The sequence below is a fragment of the Plodia interpunctella genome, chromosome 25 (assembly GCF_027563975.2).
Source record: "Plodia interpunctella isolate USDA-ARS_2022_Savannah chromosome 25, ilPloInte3.2, whole genome shotgun sequence".
NCBI lineage: Eukaryota > Metazoa > Arthropoda > Insecta > Lepidoptera > Pyralidae > Plodia > Plodia interpunctella.
The window spans coordinates 2,475,638-2,497,072 of record NC_071318.1 but is presented as its reverse complement, the minus strand read 5'-3'; the positions used below and the strand labels follow the sequence as shown (position 1 = coordinate 2,497,072).

Here is a 21,435-nt window from a genome sequence, read left to right as displayed (position 1 = left end):
TCGGCGCATCAGAAAATGTTTCAATTCTTTTTCTTGCTGAAATTTCCATTCTTAAAAAAGGCAGGAATAAAAATCGAACTCGACTTTTTAATATAAATTGAGTTAAACACGACTATAAAAACAAACTTATTCAAAAATCTCCCATGCTCATCAATTGCAATAGATTTAAGAAAATGGAGACCACAGATGTGTATATAGTGAAGGCACCGTACGCATAGTCGTCTTCGGATAATTCTACAGCTCTGCCTCCAAGCACCATTTGCAATTCGACCACAAGCAGCTGAAATAAAATTAAACATAAATATGTGTTTGTGCCTGTGAAACTGTGTGCAGTGTATGGTACCTCTCCCAAAATTATTACATAATGCAGTCTTGCCCTGCGTCTCCTACCACTTGCACGCTGATGGATTTGCATGACGCCAGGTACTGCTGTATCAGCGGTGACGTCATATTGGTCTTCAGAAATATGATTCGCCGAGTCGACACGCTAAGTTTGTGGAATTATCCATGCCTTGTTTTTATCATGCTGCACAGGAATTCGGTTTGCACAGGCCGTTATTAAAAGGCATAGAGCTTGTTACGTGGGAAAATGTTGGGTCACCTTGTGCGACATAATAATCTAATTAAAAACCTAACAGAAGGTAAAATAGAAACGAAAAGTGAAAAAGCCAAGAAGGGCTTATTAGTACCAAATACAGGAGGCAACAAGATTGACGATTGAAGGTCAAAACAATGGCTGAGGATAGAGAGAAATGGAAGGAACTCCACCGACACGATTTTCATAAATGATAAAAAAAGGACTTTCTTACACATATAACCAAACATTTGTGAAAACACATAACCAAACACAATATAAAGGCAAACTATTTTCCATAAGTAGTAAATTTTACATTAAACTAAAAACAAAATTTTATTACTAACTATTGAATGAAGAACTGTCCCAATCACAAGTAAAACAATGTGAAGCGGTTTCAAATATTGTCCAGTGATCATCATGTATAAATATGCGCAGACGCTGGCGGCAAAAAATGCAACTAATGCTACTATTATTATTAGTAAAAATTGTGTGAAGTCGAACTGCAAGAAAAAAATTACAATAAATCACAATTAACATTCATTCAGAATGATCTTCGCAGGCACTTTGAAACGGCTCCCGTCTGTGAACCGAAAGGTCCCAGGTTCGAATCCTACCACTCCAGTCAATTATCCTAGATAGCATATAATTTCATCGAAATCTGTCCAGTCTGTATAAAACATATTAACGTACAAATAGAATAAAACATATTGATAGACAAGAATTCCCAAAGGGGGTTGAACATCAAAATCATCGTAAAACCAAGCACGAATCTTCAAAATCTTTTTTCTTTAAGGTTGCATCTTCAGTTCTGACGCCTAAATGTAAAAGCATTTTACATTTAGGCGTCAGAACTGAACCGCGAATGAACGAGGATGAGAGGGGGACTGAACGGAAGGACTTACATTAGAAAAGGCGAGAAGCAAACAGACAAATACAACAATACAAGTTGCAATAAGAGCAATGAATACAGCCTGAGTTTCGTATTTGATCGTGAAATACGCACATATCACCCCGTATGCTAAAACCTGAAAAATAACACAAAAATTTCATTTTTGACACAAACTTTCTCGATATATCCTTTTCTTGGATAAGTCTGTCTTTGTATTGCTTTCTTTGTGCAATATAGAGTTTACAAACAAACAAACAAAGCCAACAAGATTTCATTTGAAATAAGTAGCACCCTTGTAGAAATTTTTATGATTTAATCCATACATTCTTACTATCCATACTCCATACTTACTGATATTATAAATGCGAAAATCTGGGTTCCGGCTAAACTGCTAGACCGATTTTGATGTTTGGTATAATACATGTACATAAACTGCTACTGCTACCTGCGCCAAACATAGGCTTGTACAAAAATCAAGCCCTAAAATTACTATAAAAGACAAAAGACGACTTGATTGGCTATCATACAAAAAATATTGGTTCTAGAAATTAGTAATCTGGCATGGTTAAACACAAAATAATAATATATTTATTCTGTCAGACAGAAGTGACTATTCTAAGCTGACAAAAACGCGGGAAAAACATTTCAATACATACAGTAACACTTACAGTAACACCAAGACAAAAGTAGCTACAAGGTGCAGTTCTAGTGCACCCAGAACAGGCGAATGCATACGACAAACCCACTAACACAGCTCTGCGAACATAAAAAAAAAAAACATTTTCACATCTCACCCTGGTAAAGTTTGTGATCACCCTTGATACGTTGCTTAATGAGTTTTTATACTACATAAGTTAAAGTTCTTCAATTAGCTATCCATTAAGGCCCAGACTCACAGGTGCCCATAGCCACGAAATTCTATTGTAGAGGGCCTGTCGTAAAATCACAGCCCGATTTAAAAAAAAATAAGGTCTAGATTACAGCGAGGCCCGGTTTCGTGGCGTCACCGGCACATATTCTACCCGGACGCGAGGATAAGATCTTAACTTTAGTTTCATTTTCACATCACACAATTTTTACTACAATTAAAGAGCTTTAATCATGTACAAATCCAGTCGATTCTGCCACTGTAACCAGCTATAGTGTATCAATGTAAATAGATTTTGGTGGTATGACCCGTAAGGGGGTCCCTTTATTCGCATAATTTATTTAGTCCCCGGTTCTTTGGGATCCCGAGATTGGCATAAAACATTTTTGACATAACAGGTCTAAGGCATAATTGACGGTAAATGTGGCATAATTAACTTTTAGGTTAGTTATACATTAAATAGTTATGCATAAACCGTTATGCGTAAGAACGGTATGCTTAAAAATCATTATGCCATAAAGCAGTATGCTATATTACATGATGGCTTAATTTTTTATGTATACCCTTAAATATGTTACAACTTACGATGCAACCATAACGAACATTCTGCCGAGACCAGGATCTTCATACAGCTTTCTCACGGGTTCACTGAAACAAAAATAAAACAGATTACAGAAAATAATTTTCTTCTTCTATTCGAATGTGTTAATTGCTAATTCTAGTGTCAGATTGTACACAAGTCGCCTAAAGGCATCTGACGTGACTATTACCTACCTACCGCTTCCAGTGGCAAGTAATAGCATATACATTAGTAAACTTAAACTTCAACCAGTATGTAGGTATCCACGCGTTGTTTTTCTTCACCGGGAACAAGTGGTGGACGATGAAAACTACTACAAACACTAATGGAATTCGAACCTGGGACCTTTCGATCACAGGTGAGCTTAACTATTACATCACCACAATTAATAAATATAAACTATATTATCTCCGCCCATTTTTCAAGGAACCTTGCGCGGGCGCCCGCGACCGTCCATGCTGACTTTCAGACGAGGCTTTGTCGCTATTACATCCCAAGTCAAAGCTGTTATTCAGAAATTCGAATAAAAAAAAAATCTTTTTAGCGTCAAATTTTATATTACATAGTAATTTCTTCAATAACTACTGGCATTTCGGAAAGACTACAGCTGAGAAGAAATGCCGAAAAAATCTCATTTAAACATTGTTGGTCCCTACCATGTCAGAAATTTTATTTCTAATAGTAAAACAAAGTACATTGTCAAAAAGTATACAAAAAACTTGTTATGATTAAAATCGAGTGCTGATAGAAAGCTAACTTCACTACATTACATTGTATAAAACAAAGTGGCTTCCCGCTGTCTGATCCTATGTATGCTGAGATCTTCAAAACTGCGCAACGGAATTGGATGCGGATTTTTTAAATATATAGTGTGATTCCTGAGGAAGGTTAATGTGTATAATTTACTATGCTTTAACCCGAGTGAAGCCGGGACGGACCGCTAGTGTAGATATAAAACACGATTAACCAAATATGGAATAATACAACGGATGAAGGGCTGGTTACTTACTGAAGGTGACAGAATAAGACGTAACCAGCTGTAATGATCATCATAGCGAGAACCAGACCAAATACCAACTGCACAAACTGATTTCTGCTTGGCTCGTAAGCAAAACTATCTCCTCCATATGAATCAGGCGATGGTCCTGAAAAAAGAAACAAAAATCTAGTTTACCATTTTTTTATAGCCTGTATTTTTTAATAAATACTTTACTATAAATAAAATTGAATTTCAATTCTTAAAAACTTAAACTACCCCATCTTTTCAAGCGTTTAGATCTGGGGGCACGGCAGTGCCCCCGCCAAGTCGAGCTAATTACGGCACGGCCGTACCATCATTTTCTCGAAGCCATTCAGGCCAATTTCGAACCCCAATAACTTCGTTGTGGATAAAACAGGAAGCCTGAATTTTCAGTAACTAAGCATAAACACTGTATATTTCAAATTCCATTCAATTTGAACCTGTAGTTTAAAAATTGTAACTTGTTTCTTAATTACATATATTATATTCTATCATATATTCGTCTGTGTTTTTTTTCTCTTACTGTCCAGAATGTAATCTATTTTTCTGGATGAAAAAGTAAAATGCATGAAGGTATTTAAATAATCAAGCACGATAATTAAGCGTCACTTCAATTCATCAGTTTACATACTTTGAGAAGCGATATAAGTAGTTTTAATAACATAAATATGAAATGACAGTCTAGTTGTATAGATTATCATAGCGAGGATATAAGATCTATATTTATAAATTGACGTCCTTGGAGAAAAGGCTGCGGTGAAGTTTGTTGCGCCGCTTCTTCTTCACCTGCGCTTTGGAAGTCGGCAGTAGACTTGGTTTAAGTATTTTTTTGACGTCAATAAGTGATGTATATCATCCTAAATTGAATAAAGAATTTTGAATTTAAATTTATCAAAATAACTCTAAAAGTAATGCTTACCGATGTATTGGACCCATAGGTGTTGAGGCTTCCTTGGATAAGGTCCTATTTCATTTTTAATCACCGGGATTGTTACATTGTTTTCTACTTTAACCTGTTGGAGTTCCACGTCATTCCCTTCTTCAGGTTTTGGAATATTTTCTGCATCATCTGTGACGTTAGACACCGGTTCAAAATTCTCGGGTTTAACATCGATTTTCTCTTCTTTATTAACTGTATCTGTATCGCTCATTGATTTACTGTTAAAATTCTGGAAAATGACTAAAATAGTAAGCAGGAATCCTTTATTACACCTATATATTATAATCCTTATCGTTCTTACATATTATTAAACATGTGATGATAATTATAGGGTAGATGACTATTTTTTATTTTGGTGACATAATTTTGTATATGCACGTTTTATAGTAACTTGTTAAAATTAAATTAAAACTAGCAAATTTACAAAAATGCCAGTCCCGATACAAATTCGTTGCCTTGAGGCAATGTGCCCAGAAGGCTGGCAGCATTGCCACGTTAGTTTACTAACAGGATACAATATATCTTTGACTAACAACTTGAATTGGACCTAAGTGTGGTGGACAATACTCAACGCATTAGCAGTTACTTAGTATACTTATATCGTGGATTCGGACACGAACACAGAACCAGGCACACCACATACTACTAACATTTGCCCCTTTCTAGGAATCGAACCTAACACCTTCAGATTGAGGACGCGGACGTGGTAATCGCTGGTCCACACATCCTTTTAATTTTCGATATTCCTGTGGAAACGATGCCCCAGGATACGGTAAATATATATTATTGATGTGACAATACTAATATACATAGATACTTCACAAGATAGCAAGCAACACGATTGAACTTTACACAACATGTATGATACGAAAAGAGAATTTATACGTACGTTATAAAATTATAAATAAATAAATAATATTGTAAGCTCTTATTTTCAGTGAACTTGACGGCAAGGAGGATGTGTTTAACACAAAAAATACAAATAAACCATAAAGAATTTTCGTTTTTGTTTTAGTAGGTACACAATTTTAAAAATGTTTTACCCGACTGCAAAGGGTTATGAGTTTTGCGATTATCTGAAGTACTTCTGGAAATTTTTGTTGATTTATGGTATCTGTACAAGTAGTAAATTATGTACTATATTATGTAATATTATTTATTACTTTTTATTCATCTAAAAATGTCATTTAATTTATCTAGAAATGTCTGTTATTATTTATTACTTGATCTTTTCAAAATCGCTAGATGATATTCCATGAATATAATCGTCATGGTTGACCGCCCAAGAGTTATTAGGTGAAGTTAAAAAAGATTACAACTAAAATATATTTTAGCAGATAAAATATATTTTTTGGCAGATGCGAGAGGAAATTGTTAATTTATATTATTATTAATTAAAAGTTAAACACCCCGTCTCTGGTCCACGATGTCACAGACTGACCGGTAGACGTTGCTTGCATCCTCTCGCATCTGCTAGAAAATAACTGATGGTTTCCAAACGGCAGAACACACAACATAAACATAGCTAAGATACAGATTACAATGTTCTTATATCTATGCACAAATATAAGAATTTCATGTTCTTATATCTGTGTTATGAATTTAGTAAGTACTTAACGAGTACCTGACAATCATGACAATCGGTTCATTAGTATTTTTTTTAATTTCGTGGCTCCATCGTTCGCCACAACGATGATTTTGCCAACATCAAGGTTGAAATTGACACGGAATATAATATGTTATAATGATATTATCACTTGGCCAAATAATCTCTACCGACAGATATCACATTACAGATAAACAGACATGACTGCGCACCTTCTGTCGTCGGGGTTAAAATATTATTCTTATTTGACGATGTTTTGAGAAAAAGTGTTTACCTCTTAAGAAGCCACAGACATATGGTATATAACTTATATAGAATATGTGTGACTGTGACTATATAACTTTATATTTGTACGATTTGGCAAACTATTTGGTCTTCGAGCAATTCTTCTGTGGTTAACTATTTTTTTTGGTTTTACAACTGCCCCTAGTAAAGACCCATGGTCTAAATACTTGCACGGAGCAGTTGAACCACTGTCCGCCTTTTGAATAGAGGATCCATCTGACTCATGTAGTGTGAGGAAACCTGCACTCTAGTCGAATGAGCTAGTGTGTAAATTGGAGAAGGCAATGGTAAGCCATTAATATCGTCCAGGAAGTAGACTCTCGGCCATGAGAAGTGCGGTTTTTTTTTTGTTAATTTATAAATACTACGGCTAATGATTTTTGATTCGTGGTCCCACCCATTTTGTCCCACTGTTATTCGAATCTTAAACACTAGGGTTCGTGGTCCCACTATTTATATAAAAGGATAAAGCCGTAATATGTTAGCACACTGTAGAGTTGAATTTTAGCAATTATATGGATGTAGGTATCACACATATACCATTGACAAAAACTTGACCATGATAAATCATAATACCTATAGGATTAAAATGTATAAGTCAAACTTTTTTGAAATTAAAATATATTAATATTTATTTAACACATACATATCCAAATTAAAATATTATATAACTACGAATTAAAGGGAATATTAAAATATTAACAAAATTAACTTTGAATCAAAGAAACTAACATAATTACTATAATTGTTTTCAAAATTAATTAAATATTACCAAATACAGACCTCAAAAGCACATATAACAGTTAACATAAGGTATAAAGTGATCACAAATTAATGTAAATTAAAACTAATTAAATCATAAAATTAACATAGACATACTAATGGCATAGACAGGACACCAAGCGAATGAGTCGCCATACGCCCTTCCAAGTTCGTATGTGAAACGCCACGCGCAGGGTGCTGAGTTTAAACCACATTTTCTGAGGTTAAAACACAGATTTCAACTGAAATAGTTTGAGAGGGAAGGCAGGGAATCGTTTCAAGTGGGGGACGGAGAGTGTCCTGTACTGTATGGACTATATTTTATTACACTGTGCTAATGGTGATTTTCTTCGAACAACCCCATATATGAGACCAGTTTCATAAACATACAAATCTCACACATGTAGACCACGAAGGTTCCAGTAGCATAATCGTCGTCTGGCAAAAGTACGGTTCTGTTTTGAACAATTAGTTGTAGCATGAGGATCATTGACTGAAAATGATAATAAATTATTAGCACCATGATTACCTTCTCTCTCTATTTCTATTCCCGGTTGCAATCTCGCTCGGTTGTGATGCTCTGAAACCCTCAACCTCTAACCGGCGGCCTGTTGTTGTGAACCCTCAAGCCTATCGGCTGTCACGCCGTCGCCAGGTAAAATACTCTACTCTCTCTGCTATGTTAGGAATTTTTAAATAAATGATAAAAATCTTCGAATTTCATTTTTTATATTTACAATGTTGCAAATAAATTTTTAAAAATTAAAAAATAAATAAATATATAGGGACAAATGACACAGATTGAGTTACCCCCAAAGTAAATTCGAGACTTGACGTACTATGGTACTAACTCAACGATACATTTTTACAACAAATACATAATAAGTAAAAACATAATCTTGACCTGACCGGGGTTCGAACCCGGGACCTTCAGTGTAGCAGTCCGGCATGATGACCATTACAACTATATAAATACGGGACATAGCGCGAACTGGATTTTGAAATAGATGTTAATGATGAAATAGATGTTAATGCGCCCCTTGAACTTATGATGGCAGTGTAACAAACCGTGCTATGAGTGGCGATGCCTATTATCATCATATTGTAGTGTCGCTGCATCTTTGGCACCCAGTTCTTGGTATAAGACGTACTTCCAAGTATAGCATACAATATCAAAGGCACGATCACACCCAACGCTGCGGCGCCAACCACTACTGCCACTTTACTGAAATCGACCTGAAAAGAAACGGTTTTTTTAAAATAAATATAACCAATTTCCAAGCACTTACTTATATATCACACGCTTGCTGATCACGTTTGCGCTGGAGTTATGTTGCCGTTAGACAATCAACTATCGATAGCTAGTCGTTAGTTTGAGAATAAGCAATAAGATTGTGCAAAACTATCGATAGTTTCGATAGTATGGCTCTGCAATATTACATAAACTATCATTGTAATTAACAAATTAATTAACAGCATTGCAACATTACATCTGATAAAATTAAAAGGATACAAACACGAACACTGAACACATAAGCCGTGTTTTTAGGTAGTTGTATAAGAAAAGACTGGACGTACATCACAAAGAGACATCACAAGGAAAATCAAGCCAATAAAAGCTATACAGCTGACAGCAACAATCACTCCAAAAGTATCTTGATAGGCGGTTACATAGCAACACATGTAGGTCATAGAAACTATCTGAAAAAAAATATATATATATTACTGGATGTTGCCCTGGGCTTCGCTCCCGTGGGAGGTTTGAGATAAAACATAGCTTAAAGCAATCTTGAATAATGTATCTTTTTTATGGTGAAATAATTGTTGAAATCGGTTTGGTAGTTAGTTACAAACTCATAGTATAGATAACAATGGTCGTGTAGTATAAGGAGGTACAATCTACTACACAATAGAGTGGAATATACTCAATCGAGAAGAAACTTGTTCATAAATTGATTGATAATGGATATTATATCATCATTTTCTTATCATACTCCAATCTTCCCTGTCTTGTGCTTCTCATCCACGTGCGCCCAGGCGACTTTAATTATGTCGTCGGTCCTTTTAATTCGCCTGCGCTTTGGAAGTCGGCAGTAGACTTGATTTTAGTAATTTTTAACGTCGATGTGTATTTTCTCAGTGGTATAATGTAGACCAAATCCTACGGAAATCGCGTTCTTTCAGGATAAACCGTATCCAATGTGTTAATCCAAAATATCAGCTACATAATACCAAATTTCATAAAAATTAGCCCAGCCGTTTGAGCGTGAACAAGTAACAAATATACAAACTTTAGCCCTTGTAATATAAAGCTAGATAAAGGGCTTTGTATTGTGTCGTTTACATTACAGTGTCCTATATAGACTGCATAGCAATTTACGTCTATTACATTTAATATCTTCGCATCGCATCGTGCCTCTTGAGACGCAGGGTACCGGCCGGTACACAACGACGCGACGTGCATCTGCGTACGCGTACACGTTTGTTTATATATGAAACAGTTACTTTATTATTGAGACAATTTTAATGAAGATACATAGCATAGATGGATACTTACATTAATGAACAGCAGAGTATAGTTCAAGGGAAACTTCCTGGAGCACGCAGAACATAACAGCATGTAGGATGTGAATACTACTCCAATGCTAAAAGCATAAATTAATACCTTTTATGGATAAAAATGTATAAATCCTCTTCAGAGGGGATTTTCTTCAGGGATTTCTGGAATAAGCACTAGGGATATGTACTGTGGAGGTCAGAGACATATAAAAAAACTCATCGTGAACTCTTACATACAGCTAATTATAATTAAAAAGAAAGCCACTAACCATCCCGGCAACCATATGATCTCATAAGCTAATAGCCTATGAAGCTGTTTTCTGAAAAATAAATAATATTATTATAAAACGTAATCAAACTCTCACAGGTCTGGGCGTGCAAGAAATACAGAATATGTCCGCTGTTTCCCAATATTTATGCGATAGGGCTCAACAGGATGGATATATATGCGTCCTATATGACAGGATAATATAATGTATGTCTAATATTTAATCTTAAATTCAATTATTAAACCCGCCACACAGCTAGATGTCTACCAAAGTCATTATCAAACGCCTTCAGAGGACGAATGCAAAAATTGTCGACATTGTACATTTAACATAGAATATTCTAGATCAAAGTTGTTAGCCGTACCTGGATTAGAAAGGACAACAACAAATCAAAAAAAAATCGTATTCCATCTTGACTTGATCGGAGAAATCCTGTGTCCATGATGACCATAAAACCACGGAGGTCGACAAAAAAGTGTAAAGGCAGACACAACACATCCAAAAAAAATGTCTCAAAAAGCAATAAGTGGATTCTGTGTAAACCATGAAGGAAACAAAATACTTACATATATTTGCAGCAAATAGTACAGAGCAATGTGAATAGGCAAGCAAGAAGATGAATAATTAACACAAGCTGGACGAAGCTGTTGTCTGTTGGTATGTAATTCATCCGATACGGGTAAAATCGCTTGTGTCTCTCGGCATGACCTTTAAATACAGAGTCATTTGTAGCGTAAGACAAAAATAATGATGTATTTCGCTCAAGAACGTTTAGAAGATCAAACGAAAATTTATATAATACTAGATGCGCCCCGGGGCTTCGCTTCTGTAGGAATTTCCAGATAAAAAGTATTATTCCTGGTTATATTCTAACCGTATACCAAATTTCATTACAATCAGTCCAATACATTTTGCGTGAAATAGTGACAAACATACACACATACATACATCCTCCCGAAACTGATTTCACAACGAATCAAAACCTACTATACTGAGAGATACAAAATATACTGAAAGATTATACTCACTCATATATTGCACCCATTTAGTCGATTCTTTCACAGCTCCAAAGTCTTGTCCAGCGATTGGTGGGTTAATATCGTAGCCCCGATAATGATAAGCCTCAACATCCCTGTTGTAAGCTACACCATAATCTCGACTATGAGTGTAATCTTTGAATTTCCTTTTGTTATTGTAAGCTACTATTGGCAGTTGATGTTCTTCTGCGTTTGCCAATATTTCTGATCTGCTAGGCCCCATCATATCTAGATCTTCGTCACACAGACACAGGTGTTTACTTTCTTCTTTCTCTTTGGCTGCCATAGTAGTTTCAAGTGTCTTCTTTTCCTTCTCCTCTTTTTTTGCTTTCGCTTCAGCTTTCCTTCTCTCTTTCTCGGCTTCTTTTTCTATCTGTAACTGTTTCTTTTTCTCTAACTTTTCTGATTTTGCTTCTAATTCTTTCTTTTTTGCTTCCGATTTTCTAGCAAGCATCTCTTCTTTAGATTCTTTGGGTTCCCCTGATTTCTTTCCAAATGACATAACTTTGAACACAAGTGCCTGAGATTTGTTTCCCTGCATTTTGCTTTCTTTAAACAATCTTTAAAATTTTTATAAATTAAAGTAATAATATTTTTTTAAAATAGCGATCATACACATTGGATGTTATTTCAAAATTTCAAATGACAATGAACTGTCACGATTGTTTTTAAATCACAGTTTTTTTCCTCTGAGTTTCAGAGACAGATTTTTTCAAAAGCAGTTCACATTTCCCTGGAGAGACCAATGATGTAGACCATTTTGAGGAAAATATCAATAATAGCCATGTACACCATATATGCTCCTAGAGCATAGTCGTTCTCATTCAGTTCTATAGTCTTACCGCCTATGATCATCTGTAGATTCATTGTTAACATCTGAAAATATTTGAATTTTAGTACAATGGTTTACCACTTCCACTTTGGTGGTCCAGTAGTTAAGACACGCAATGAAGTGAACCGAAAGGTCCCAGATTAGTACCCTACTCGATTCACAAGTATGTAAACCATTCTGATATGTATGTATAGTAGATTTCATCAAAAACCGCTTGCTTAGTGCGTGTTCACGTTGCTCGGCACGACCTCTGTCATATTGACATCCGTCGACTGATCAACGCAAAAGAAAGTAGAAATTGTCATCATCATCATTGCAACCCCTTTCTTATCCGTCTTCGGTCATAGGCCACCTCCATCTTCTTAAATGAAGTCTCTGTCTTCCTCATTCAGTTATAACCGACATGCTTCCGGATATGGTTCACCTATCTCTCAGCTGGATGGCCTATTCCTCTGATGGTCCCGTGACAGTGGTGGTCAGAACTTGTATGAATCTTGTAAAAAATAACAATAACAATGAGAAAATACTCACAAGTACTTGTATCAAAGTGCCACCAATGAGCAACACCAGAAAAGTGGGTTCCAGCGCCACATTTGAGACCAACACAATAAACATTAATATTGCGGCTAGTACTAAAAATGCTGTTAGGATCACAATAAAGTACAGAAGAAGACTTGTAAAATCAAACTGAAATTAAAATAATTCTAATAAGAGGAACGTCTAACAACGTCTAACGAAAAACGCTTCCTCTTGTTGTATGGGCGAGTACCAATACAACAAGAGAAAACATTTTTCTACCCCTAAATATTACCCGATCTTAATGAATTTGAAATATGTTACTGACACAATAAAAATCTAGATTTATGGTTTTCCTTATTTTAAAATTTCCATTTCCAACAGACACAAATTTATAGGCACCTGAAAATCTAATAAAAAAATTATTTTCTGATTAAAACTTAGTCGAAGTTAGCCGTTTGAATCAGAAAAACGATGTATTTTTGTGAAAAAAAGGGAAACCTACAAACCTGGCATGGTATGCCGGGATGATTGACACCAAAATAAATACATTGGTAATTATTTAATATGTGAATAAAAAATAAATGTTTAATATGTGAAAAGCGACCCCGAAACGAACACTTTGCCAAAAATATACCCATCATTTTCTCTCTCGCTCTTTATCGCACATTATCGACGTTTGCTACTAGTGCAGTGGCGATTGTATGTGTTTTTCTATAAGGTGTTTAGAAAAACATAAAATATATATTGATATTGGATATGTATATCAATATATATTCATATTGAGATATATTTGATGATATAAAAAATAAACTAACATTTGTAGTAGCTAGTATGATGCAGACAAACACCACAGCTGTAGTGGCAATGAATGCATACAATATTACATCTGTACTGAAATATGACGTCAGCACAGCCGAGAGCAAGCTCATGCTTATTACCTGGAACCAAATACATAACGGCTCATTCCCACGAGTGTTTCGAACGTCGCCGCGGGCAGTCAACATTTAAATTTCAATACAGACAAGACAAGACAGATTCAATAGAGACAGACAATTTTATTGCTAGACCTTTTAAAATAATTAGTCTGAATTGGGGTATCTGAAGTCAAAACAGTTATGTTCAGAGGCACTTTTTCACGACATATTTAAAATTAATTAATATCAAAGCTAAAACCACTAGCATCCCAGAACACTGCTGAGATGAAATTCCGAAAGAAACTTATAATATTGGTTCCTATCATGCCAGAAGGGATTTTACCATAATTATATAATATTAATATTAGAATTTTAATTTATGTTTTTTCAAGCCTAACCGCAATAGAGGGGACCACACGATTTTACCACACGAGCTTTGACCACATGACCATGTTTTGACCACACGAGTTAGATTTTAGAAAATAATTTTATTATGAAAATTGACATAGGAATTATTGTTAAAATATTTACCGTTAAAACTAAACATAGAATGTTGCCAGGCGGTCTTCGTGTACACGGAATGTACCAACTCATTGCGTAATTAATCATCATTATAGAGAACCTGAAAATATGCATTTTTTATTAGCTGCGCCAATTTTAACGCGCGTTGAAAATGACGCCCGTGCGATTGCGGTGTAATAAAACCAATACACGTTACAACAACTAAGTAGGTATATACCATATACTATATTAGCTATATTAGTTTAAGATAAGTTTGATGAATAGACAATACTTACAAAATTGGGAAAATCAAAAACACTGTGTTTATTTTAAACCATTCCTTCACAACAGGTCTAAAACAAAAAGAAAATTACCAATTTTACAGAAATTAAAAAAACACGACTGCCGTGTTCATTTCGGTTTAAAAGACTTTTTTATGAAAATATACGGACATACCACAAATATAAAATCATACTTGAAGTATGGTTATATGTCTCAGATATATAAGCATACTTGAAGTATGCACTCTTGCACAGTATGACATCCATGTCCCATAAAGAGCTAGTAAAAAAATTATTTTTTGTCGAACCTCAAAAGTTTATTTTCACAGCTACAGTGACGACCTCGGTGGCGCAATGGTAAAGTGCTTGCCTCTGAACCGAGAGGTCCCGGGTTCGATTTCCGGTCGGGTCTAGATGGAAATGATCTTTTTCTGATTGGCCCGGCTCTTGGATGTTTATCTATATATGTATTTGTTATAAAATATAGTATCGTTGAGTTAGTATCCCATAACACAAGTCTCGAACTTACTTTGGGGCTAGCTCAATCTGTGTGATTTGTCCTAATATATTTATTTATACTTTATTTATAGCTGTGAATGAAACCACGAACACGCAAGAAAGAGAGAAATGTATACTCACATAGCAAAAACCAATGCAAGGAACGCGGCTGTGACTAGTAACATAACAAAAACACAGCTTAAAATGAATCTAATTAATCTGTTCCTTCCTTCTGGAGTATATACTACGATCACGGCGTTACGGAGGGTGGAACTTTCGTTAGACGATCGCCGGGTTGATGTTTGATGGTCCGATCGCGGCGAGTCTCCTACGAAGATAGATAAAAATAGTACTCCAAACCGCGTAATTATTTCAAAAAATTACTTAGTATTTTATGCACAGTATCTACTTTAGAAAGCGCCATTTCCATCAGACTTTTTGACAAAATCCTAAGGGAAGCGCATACTATCGGGATAAAAAATATTAATACCTTAGATTAACATATTTTTCATATTTATCAGCTACCTCAATACGTAAATGAAATTTCATAAAAATTGGACCAGCCGTTGGAGCGTGAAGATGTAACAAACGTACAAACTTTCGCCTTTATTAGAATAGAAATGGCCGGGATATGTATATTTTAAAAGTTGTATTCTACGTATGTACCCAATTTCATACGTATGTATCCAAAAGATTTTGCGGAATTGATCCAAACTTTCCTAATATCATGCGCTCCACAACTTCCCTGCCATATGCTATTATTCTATCAATATTTTAAAAATATTAATTAATATTGTACACTTAATTGTACATCTAAACCTTACTCAGGATTCACACTATCTATTGGTGAAAACCGTACGAAATTCCGTCCAGTATTTTTTGACTTTATGGAGTTCATACAAACAAATAGAAGAGGGACTTCTGTGTAAAGAACCGAGATTATAATGACTAAGTTTTCACATACATATCTTATTCGTTTACCTTACATATTATAAAACAAAGTCGTATTTTTGTGTTTCTGTCCGCGATCAACTCAAAAACTACTACGCATTAGGTACTAGCGGTTCATCCCGAGCCAAGGCGGAATAGACCACTCGTAATGTTATAAAGTTTGAATAAATAAAATGAAAATATATTATTTCATGTTTTTTTTGTACAAATTCTTAAGTAACAGCCCTTACTTATACTAACTTATAAATACTACCTAACTTATAAATACTGCGATTTCTGGATTTATCAAAATTTCTTGATGGGACTGTACCAGCAATTAATTTGAATATATTTTAATTGCAAAATCAAAATCAAATCATTTATTCAGAAATTAGACCTTCACAGGCACTTCTTCACGTCAAATTTTATATTAAATAGTAATTTCTTAAAAGGTACAAACTACTTGCTTACCTGAAGATGTTAAATTCTGTGACTGTGGTGCTCTTCCCACCAAAAGACCGTCTGGTCTAGCTGCAGCATATGCCATAAACACATAACCACTATTTTTAGTTAAATTTGCTTCTCCTAATTTTTTTATAACATCTTCACAATCGGATACTTTTGATTTTTCATTATTATCAATGAAATTATCTAAATTTACTATTGATAATTCTTTTTTAGTATCATCACAAACCACTTTGGTTTCTTCTTCATTATTGATTATAATATTTAAATTAACTTGTTCTGATAGCTTTTTAGCTTCCTCGCTTTTTTTCTTTATTTTTGATCTAAGCTCCTCAAAGTCCAGCACTCTCGCTTCCTCATCAATGCAACTAATTTCCATTTTAACGTCATAGTTTTCGATTGTTATTTTTGTTTCTGTATTAGACTCTTGTGGTTCGATATTACAATCATTTGGGATTTCTTCTGAACCCTTTCTTTTGCTCATTTATTTCTAATATTATGTTTCGGCCGCTCACAGATATTTAGCATGTTTACATTTTGATTCATGGTGACAATTTACGTCAAACCGTGACATTTATTTTGTAATATTTTATCAATGCATAGATGTATATGTTTATTACAAGCTTTTATTTATGAAGTAGGCATTGAATGAAGTTGAGTATGTAAAATCTGAGGACTGCATACTATAAATCGTTTTGATCATGTGATGTCCTAATATCTGTGTTTTGAACTCGAGACTAGAAAAGCTTAAATCCGGATGTTGCGAGCTACTTAAGGATTTACTATTTATCATGGAATTAGTAGGTTATAAGTACTTATTAAATCCATGCTATATCTATGAGATAACCACAGATTTTAGAACATTACATTGAAGGAGATAACCATGGAATTAGTAGGTACGTTGTACGAAGTGCTTACTAAATCCCCATGGTTTTAGTAAGTACTTCGTACAACGAGTACTTACTAAATCCAAAAATAATAAATAAATAGAAAAATAGAAAATAAAAAATAAGTTATCTCCATAGATAACCTATTTTTTATTTTTTTAATCATAGGTATCTTTTTTTTGTTCTAATACCTGTCAAAAGAAATTTACTTCCGCGGCAAGAAAATATGGAAATGACTTGCAGAAACACTTTTAAAACTTTTAAAACAGTCACACAAAATCAATATTTAAATTATGTACTAGGTATCAAACCGATGTACCGGAAAGAACATTTAATACAACTTGCAAAGCAATTCTCAATCCAATACAACACTTCGAACGACTTGTTTGTATTCGAAAAACCACTTAAAATGTTTCCAAGTTAACAAAGGGAGTTTATAAAATATTTTCCTTTAAAAGTTGGACATTCAAGTTGGGGAAAGAAACATTTTTATTGTGCTTATTATTTTGTGAATTTTGTTATCGTTCTTTTTCACGAGTACCACAATTTGTAAGGAAACCTTATAGCTTAATAAATAAGGTAATTCTTCTTCTTATCGTGTATCTTTACAAATAATTAAAATAAAACCGGCCAAGTTTGAATCAAACTCGCGCACGGATGGTGCTGTACCATTTATAGGGTTCCATAAAAAATCCCGTGCGTCAGTCTGTCCATCCGTCTGTTCGTGATAAACTCAAAAACGACTGCACAGATTAGCATACGGTTTTCGTCAATAGACCTGAGGACGTTTAGGTTATAATTTATTACGGTTATACCCGAGCGAAGCCGGGACGTGTCGCTAGATATAAGACAGAACGAGTCAACTAGCCTATTAATTAAGTAAACTATTGCATTGGTGTGTCTCTGCAATGTCTATTTTATGGCTTGAATAAATTAAGTAAATAAGAAAAAAAAATATTTCAATTAAAAAAAAAACTTTTTGAATTTTTCATGTTTTAATGTTTCGTCGCACAATGAACAAAAACATGGAAGTGACCTGGTACAGTAGCAAGGACAAAAGATATTCTTTAGTCGAGGGCTTTCTTAATGGATTGGCATCCTGTCTTAATGGCATCGCATAATAGGAGAATGAATCCAATTATGGCGGGAAGTGACTCGGGACCATTTAAGATGGACGTCGACGACAGTTTTTTTTTATAGAAGCTTGTAATTGTGGAAATTGGTCATCAAGAAAAATTGTATGATGGATATAATAGTTTATTTTTAAAACAATACCTACCTACAGTTGTTGGAATGGTATATTTATCAGCTAGTGAGCTCTCATAAGAGCTAGCCATACTCTATTGCTCATAGTCGCTCTCCGTCATTTTGACGTCAGTCGATAAACAACGCAGAAATTGTATGAAATTTCGACGTATGTCAACAGACAACAGAGATATAACGTTTTGCGCATGGAATTTTAGTAGGTACTCCGTACAAAATACTAAATCCATGGTTTTGCGTCGTCGCAACGGTGCACCACTGAGCAATGGAGCGTGGCTCTTAATCCTCCGCGTGTCTTTTTTTTTTATTATATTTAATTTGTGTACTTATTTTCGTGCAATAAAGTCGTGATAAACAATTAAGCTTAAGACTAAAGTCTAGCGATAGGATACTTATGAAATAGGTATCTATTTAGAAAAACGCATATTGTCGCCACTGCACGGTGGCTAAAGCCGGTGGGTGGTTCGATAGAAAGCGTGAAAGTTCAAACTTGAATTATAGGTATATTTTTTAAACTAAAAAACATATTTTGCAAAACTAAAGAATGTGGCAACCCTAATGTCTATGATCAGTACTAAGTATTTAGGCAGTTATTTATATCAGTTATGTATATATCAGTACCAAGTTATTTATCTCCGAATTTCATAAAACAGAGAAAACCAAAGAAGAAATGTCAAAACTCTGGGAAGAGTACGCAGAAAGAGTAGTAAGACTTGTTATTGAAAACTTTCCCGTTTCTCGTATACCAACTTTTATCCCGAAGCCTAAGTTTTAAAGAAAATAAAGTCGAAACCAGTCTATTCATCCTTCATTTCAACCGCAATGCCCCCTGGCATAAAATAGAAGAACGATTCTACTGACGTCAAATTAATATCGTATTCCAATTGTAATTCAGTATTACTTCCTATTACATGTATTTTCTTTCATATATTAATATTAATTGATGAACTTGTTACGCACAATATAAAATCAAAAACGTCAACATACGTTTGGTGATAAGGATTCAAATACTGTTTTGATTACCTTATATTATAATTCTTCATTTATTATCATAATTATAATGTTTGTACGGTTATAGTTTATAATAAATGACAACAGTGAACGTGTATTAGCAGTGCTTTAGTACAAGAATAATAATTTAATTCCATATAAGTACCTATAAAAAGTGCCTGTGAACGTTTAATTTCTAAATACTTTCCCATTTGGTTAAAAAAAATATTATGTTCAACACGTTGACAATGTTAATAAGGCCCATTTCTGTTTGCACACAAATACAATGTAAACCAATTGTTTCTTTAACGATCTTCAAAGGACATTTACAGGAATTTCCAATTCTAGTTCACTTTGCGTATTTCAATTAAGTATCGCCATTTCCTTCTAAGTGTAGATGTTTTAGCTTGTTACTACTTGTGTTCGTAAGATTAGGCTTTGAAAACTTATTTTATCCTGTAATATCTTTTATTTTGCAAGCTAAATTTTTTGAATAATCACAATTAGTATATTTTTATACAATATTCCAACTTTCCTAATTAGTTTCAAGCTCCCGCTTGAAGTTTTTTTATTATATCTTGTTAATTAATTAAATGAAATGCCATCTGTTAAGGCGTTATGTGCTCCCACACTAGCGTTACCATTACATGTTATCAGTTTATTTTGTTTCTTAGCGAAAAATATAAATATTTTAACAGATTATACCACACTAGATAGATAATTTTAGTAGAAAGTATATAGTTTTCTCCTCGGTGGCTCAGTGGTAAAGTGCTTGCCTCTGAACCAAGAGGTTCATGATGAAAAATGATCTTTATCTGATTGGCCCGGGCCTTGGATGTTTATCTATATATATGTTATAAAATATAGTATCGTTGAGTTAGTATCCCATAACACAAGTCTAGAACTTACTTTGGGGCTAGCTCAATCTGTGTGATTTATTCTAATATATTTATTTATTCTATAATGCAATGTGGTCACAATTGACTACACTAATTTTGACCATATAGTCAGACCATAAGAGAGTATATACCCTCCTAATGGTCTGACTAATAATAATCTTGAACACCGTACAAAATAGACAAAAGAAGGAAAGTAAAACAACGAACTTTGGGTTTCTTACGTAATTTGATTTTAACGCAAAACGACGCCGATTTTATATAAACCGTAATTATAAATTGTATTATATAATCTAATTTTGTAATGCTGGTAATAATAAAATGACTTTACACTAATTAATCATGCACAGACCTATCCCCGCAAGCAGTGCAACCTAAAGCCTACTTATCTGATAAGCTTACTTTAGTACTGCCGGCAAAACAAAATTTGATATTAACAATTTTTTATTATTAAAAATTTCACTGCGTTTGTCCTCAATCTAAATAAATAAATAATGAGATAGCGCGACGACATCCAACGCTTCTTGGCAGAATGGCGGTAAACCGTATTGGATCAAGATCGAATTATGGAAGTAGAACAGGGAGGCCTTAGCCCAGCAGTGGTAGAGTGTAATTCTTGAGCACGACAAACAGATATGCGATTAATGATTGTGCGAAATATCTTGCGTTCGACTCACTGGTAGTTGAAATCAAGCTAGAGCAAAACAGTGCAATTCGACCTCACATTCATGCGACACTTTTTTCAATAGGCTTGGAAAATACTCATTAAATTTAAAGGGAAAGAAAGAAATGGAAGTATTAACCGAATGGAAGTATTAAACTGGATATCGATAAAATGACGTTAAAAATGGTTAACTGAGATTAAACCTAAACCTAAACCTAATTATCTTTATTATAATAATCACAAAAAAATAAAGTGGTTTCACAAAGATCTAATTCCGCAAATGTGTCATTTAGCAAAAAACAGATTACACAAAAACTGAAATGACAAACAACCCAAGTAAGTTTTTGTTTTACAAAGACTTCAACAATTGTGTCATTTAGCAACAGACAGATTTCCATGGAA

The 21,435-nt window shown here is 34.3% G+C and overlaps 3 protein-coding genes across 4 annotated transcripts; all 3 read right to left on the bottom strand.

Moving 5' to 3' along the window:
* Positions 1–67: 67 nt before the first annotated feature.
* LOC128680948 (protein lifeguard 3-like) lies at positions 68–5,829 on the bottom strand. Its single transcript, XM_053764464.1, has 8 exons — positions 5,765–5,829; positions 4,855–5,104; positions 3,924–4,059; positions 2,920–2,982; positions 2,135–2,222; positions 1,480–1,602; positions 922–1,077; positions 68–280 (listed from the first exon to the last, which is right to left on the bottom strand). The coding sequence occupies exons 2-8, from the start codon at positions 5,084–5,086 to the stop codon at positions 131–133; spliced, it is 948 nt and encodes a 315-aa protein (XP_053620439.1). The 5' UTR covers positions 5,087–5,104; positions 5,765–5,829; the 3' UTR covers positions 68–130.
* Positions 5,830–7,415: 1,586 nt separating this feature from the next.
* On the bottom strand, positions 7,416–11,936 carry LOC128680930 (uncharacterized). 2 transcript variants are annotated; one of them, XM_053764423.1, is made up of 7 exons: positions 11,385–11,936; positions 10,923–11,064; positions 10,357–10,407; positions 10,086–10,173; positions 9,107–9,229; positions 8,597–8,764; positions 7,416–8,021 (listed from the first exon to the last, which is right to left on the bottom strand). In XM_053764423.1, exons 1-7 carry the CDS (start codon positions 11,932–11,934, stop codon positions 7,863–7,865), a joined length of 1,281 nt encoding a protein of 426 aa, XP_053620398.1. In that variant the 5' UTR covers positions 11,935–11,936; the 3' UTR covers positions 7,416–7,862. The 2 variants fall into 2 exon arrangements, with proteins under 2 accessions (XP_053620398.1, XP_053620399.1); XM_053764424.1 differs by lacking the exons at positions 7,416–8,021; positions 8,597–8,764; positions 9,107–9,229 and adding an exon at positions 9,735–9,992.
* A 162-nt stretch (positions 11,937–12,098) lies between these two features.
* LOC128680931 (uncharacterized) lies at positions 12,099–16,900 on the bottom strand. The gene is made up of 7 exons (XM_053764425.2): positions 16,340–16,900; positions 15,080–15,266; positions 14,456–14,512; positions 14,190–14,280; positions 13,560–13,682; positions 12,757–12,912; positions 12,099–12,269 (listed from the first exon to the last, which is right to left on the bottom strand). Exons 1-7 carry the CDS (start codon positions 16,815–16,817, stop codon positions 12,117–12,119), a joined length of 1,245 nt encoding a protein of 414 aa, XP_053620400.1. The 5' UTR covers positions 16,818–16,900; the 3' UTR covers positions 12,099–12,116.
* Positions 16,901–21,435: the final 4,535 nt, after the last annotated feature.

What these genes read in the sequence shown, in the direction of transcription:
- LOC128680930 (XM_053764423.1), bottom strand. Translation starts at nt 11,934, where the DNA reads ATGCAGGGAAACAAATCTCAGGCACTTGTGTTCAAAGTTATGTCATTT. An exon ending in TAAATGGGTGCAATATATGA is followed by an intron (nt 11,065 to 11,384) that starts GTGAGTATAATC and finishes CTGTATTTAAAG; the next exon opens with GTCATGCCGAGAGACACAAG. An exon ending in ATACTCTGCTGTTCATTAAT is followed by an intron (nt 9,230 to 10,085) that starts GTAAGTATCCAT and finishes ATTTTTTTTCAG; the next exon opens with ATAGTTTCTATGACCTACAT.
- LOC128680931 (XM_053764425.2), bottom strand. Translation starts at nt 16,817, where the DNA reads ATGAGCAAAAGAAAGGGTTCAGAAGAAATCCCAAATGATTGTAATATC. An exon ending in TCATACTAGCTACTACAAAT is followed by an intron (nt 12,913 to 13,559) that starts GTTAGTTTATTT and finishes TTTTAATTTCAG; the next exon opens with TTTGATTTTACAAGTCTTCT. An exon ending in GCACTTTGATACAAGTACTT is followed by an intron (nt 12,270 to 12,756) that starts GTGAGTATTTTC and finishes AAATATTTTCAG; the next exon opens with ATGTTAACAATGAATCTACA.
- LOC128680948 (XM_053764464.1), bottom strand. Translation starts at nt 5,086, where the DNA reads ATGAGCGATACAGATACAGTTAATAAAGAAGAGAAAATCGATGTTAAA. An exon ending in ATGTTCGTTATGGTTGCATC is followed by an intron (nt 2,223 to 2,919) that starts GTAAGTTGTAAC and finishes TTATGTTCGCAG; the next exon opens with AGCTGTGTTAGTGGGTTTGT. An exon ending in GGACAGTTCTTCATTCAATA is followed by an intron (nt 281 to 921) that starts GTTAGTAATAAA and finishes ATTTTATTTCAG; the next exon opens with CTGCTTGTGGTCGAATTGCA.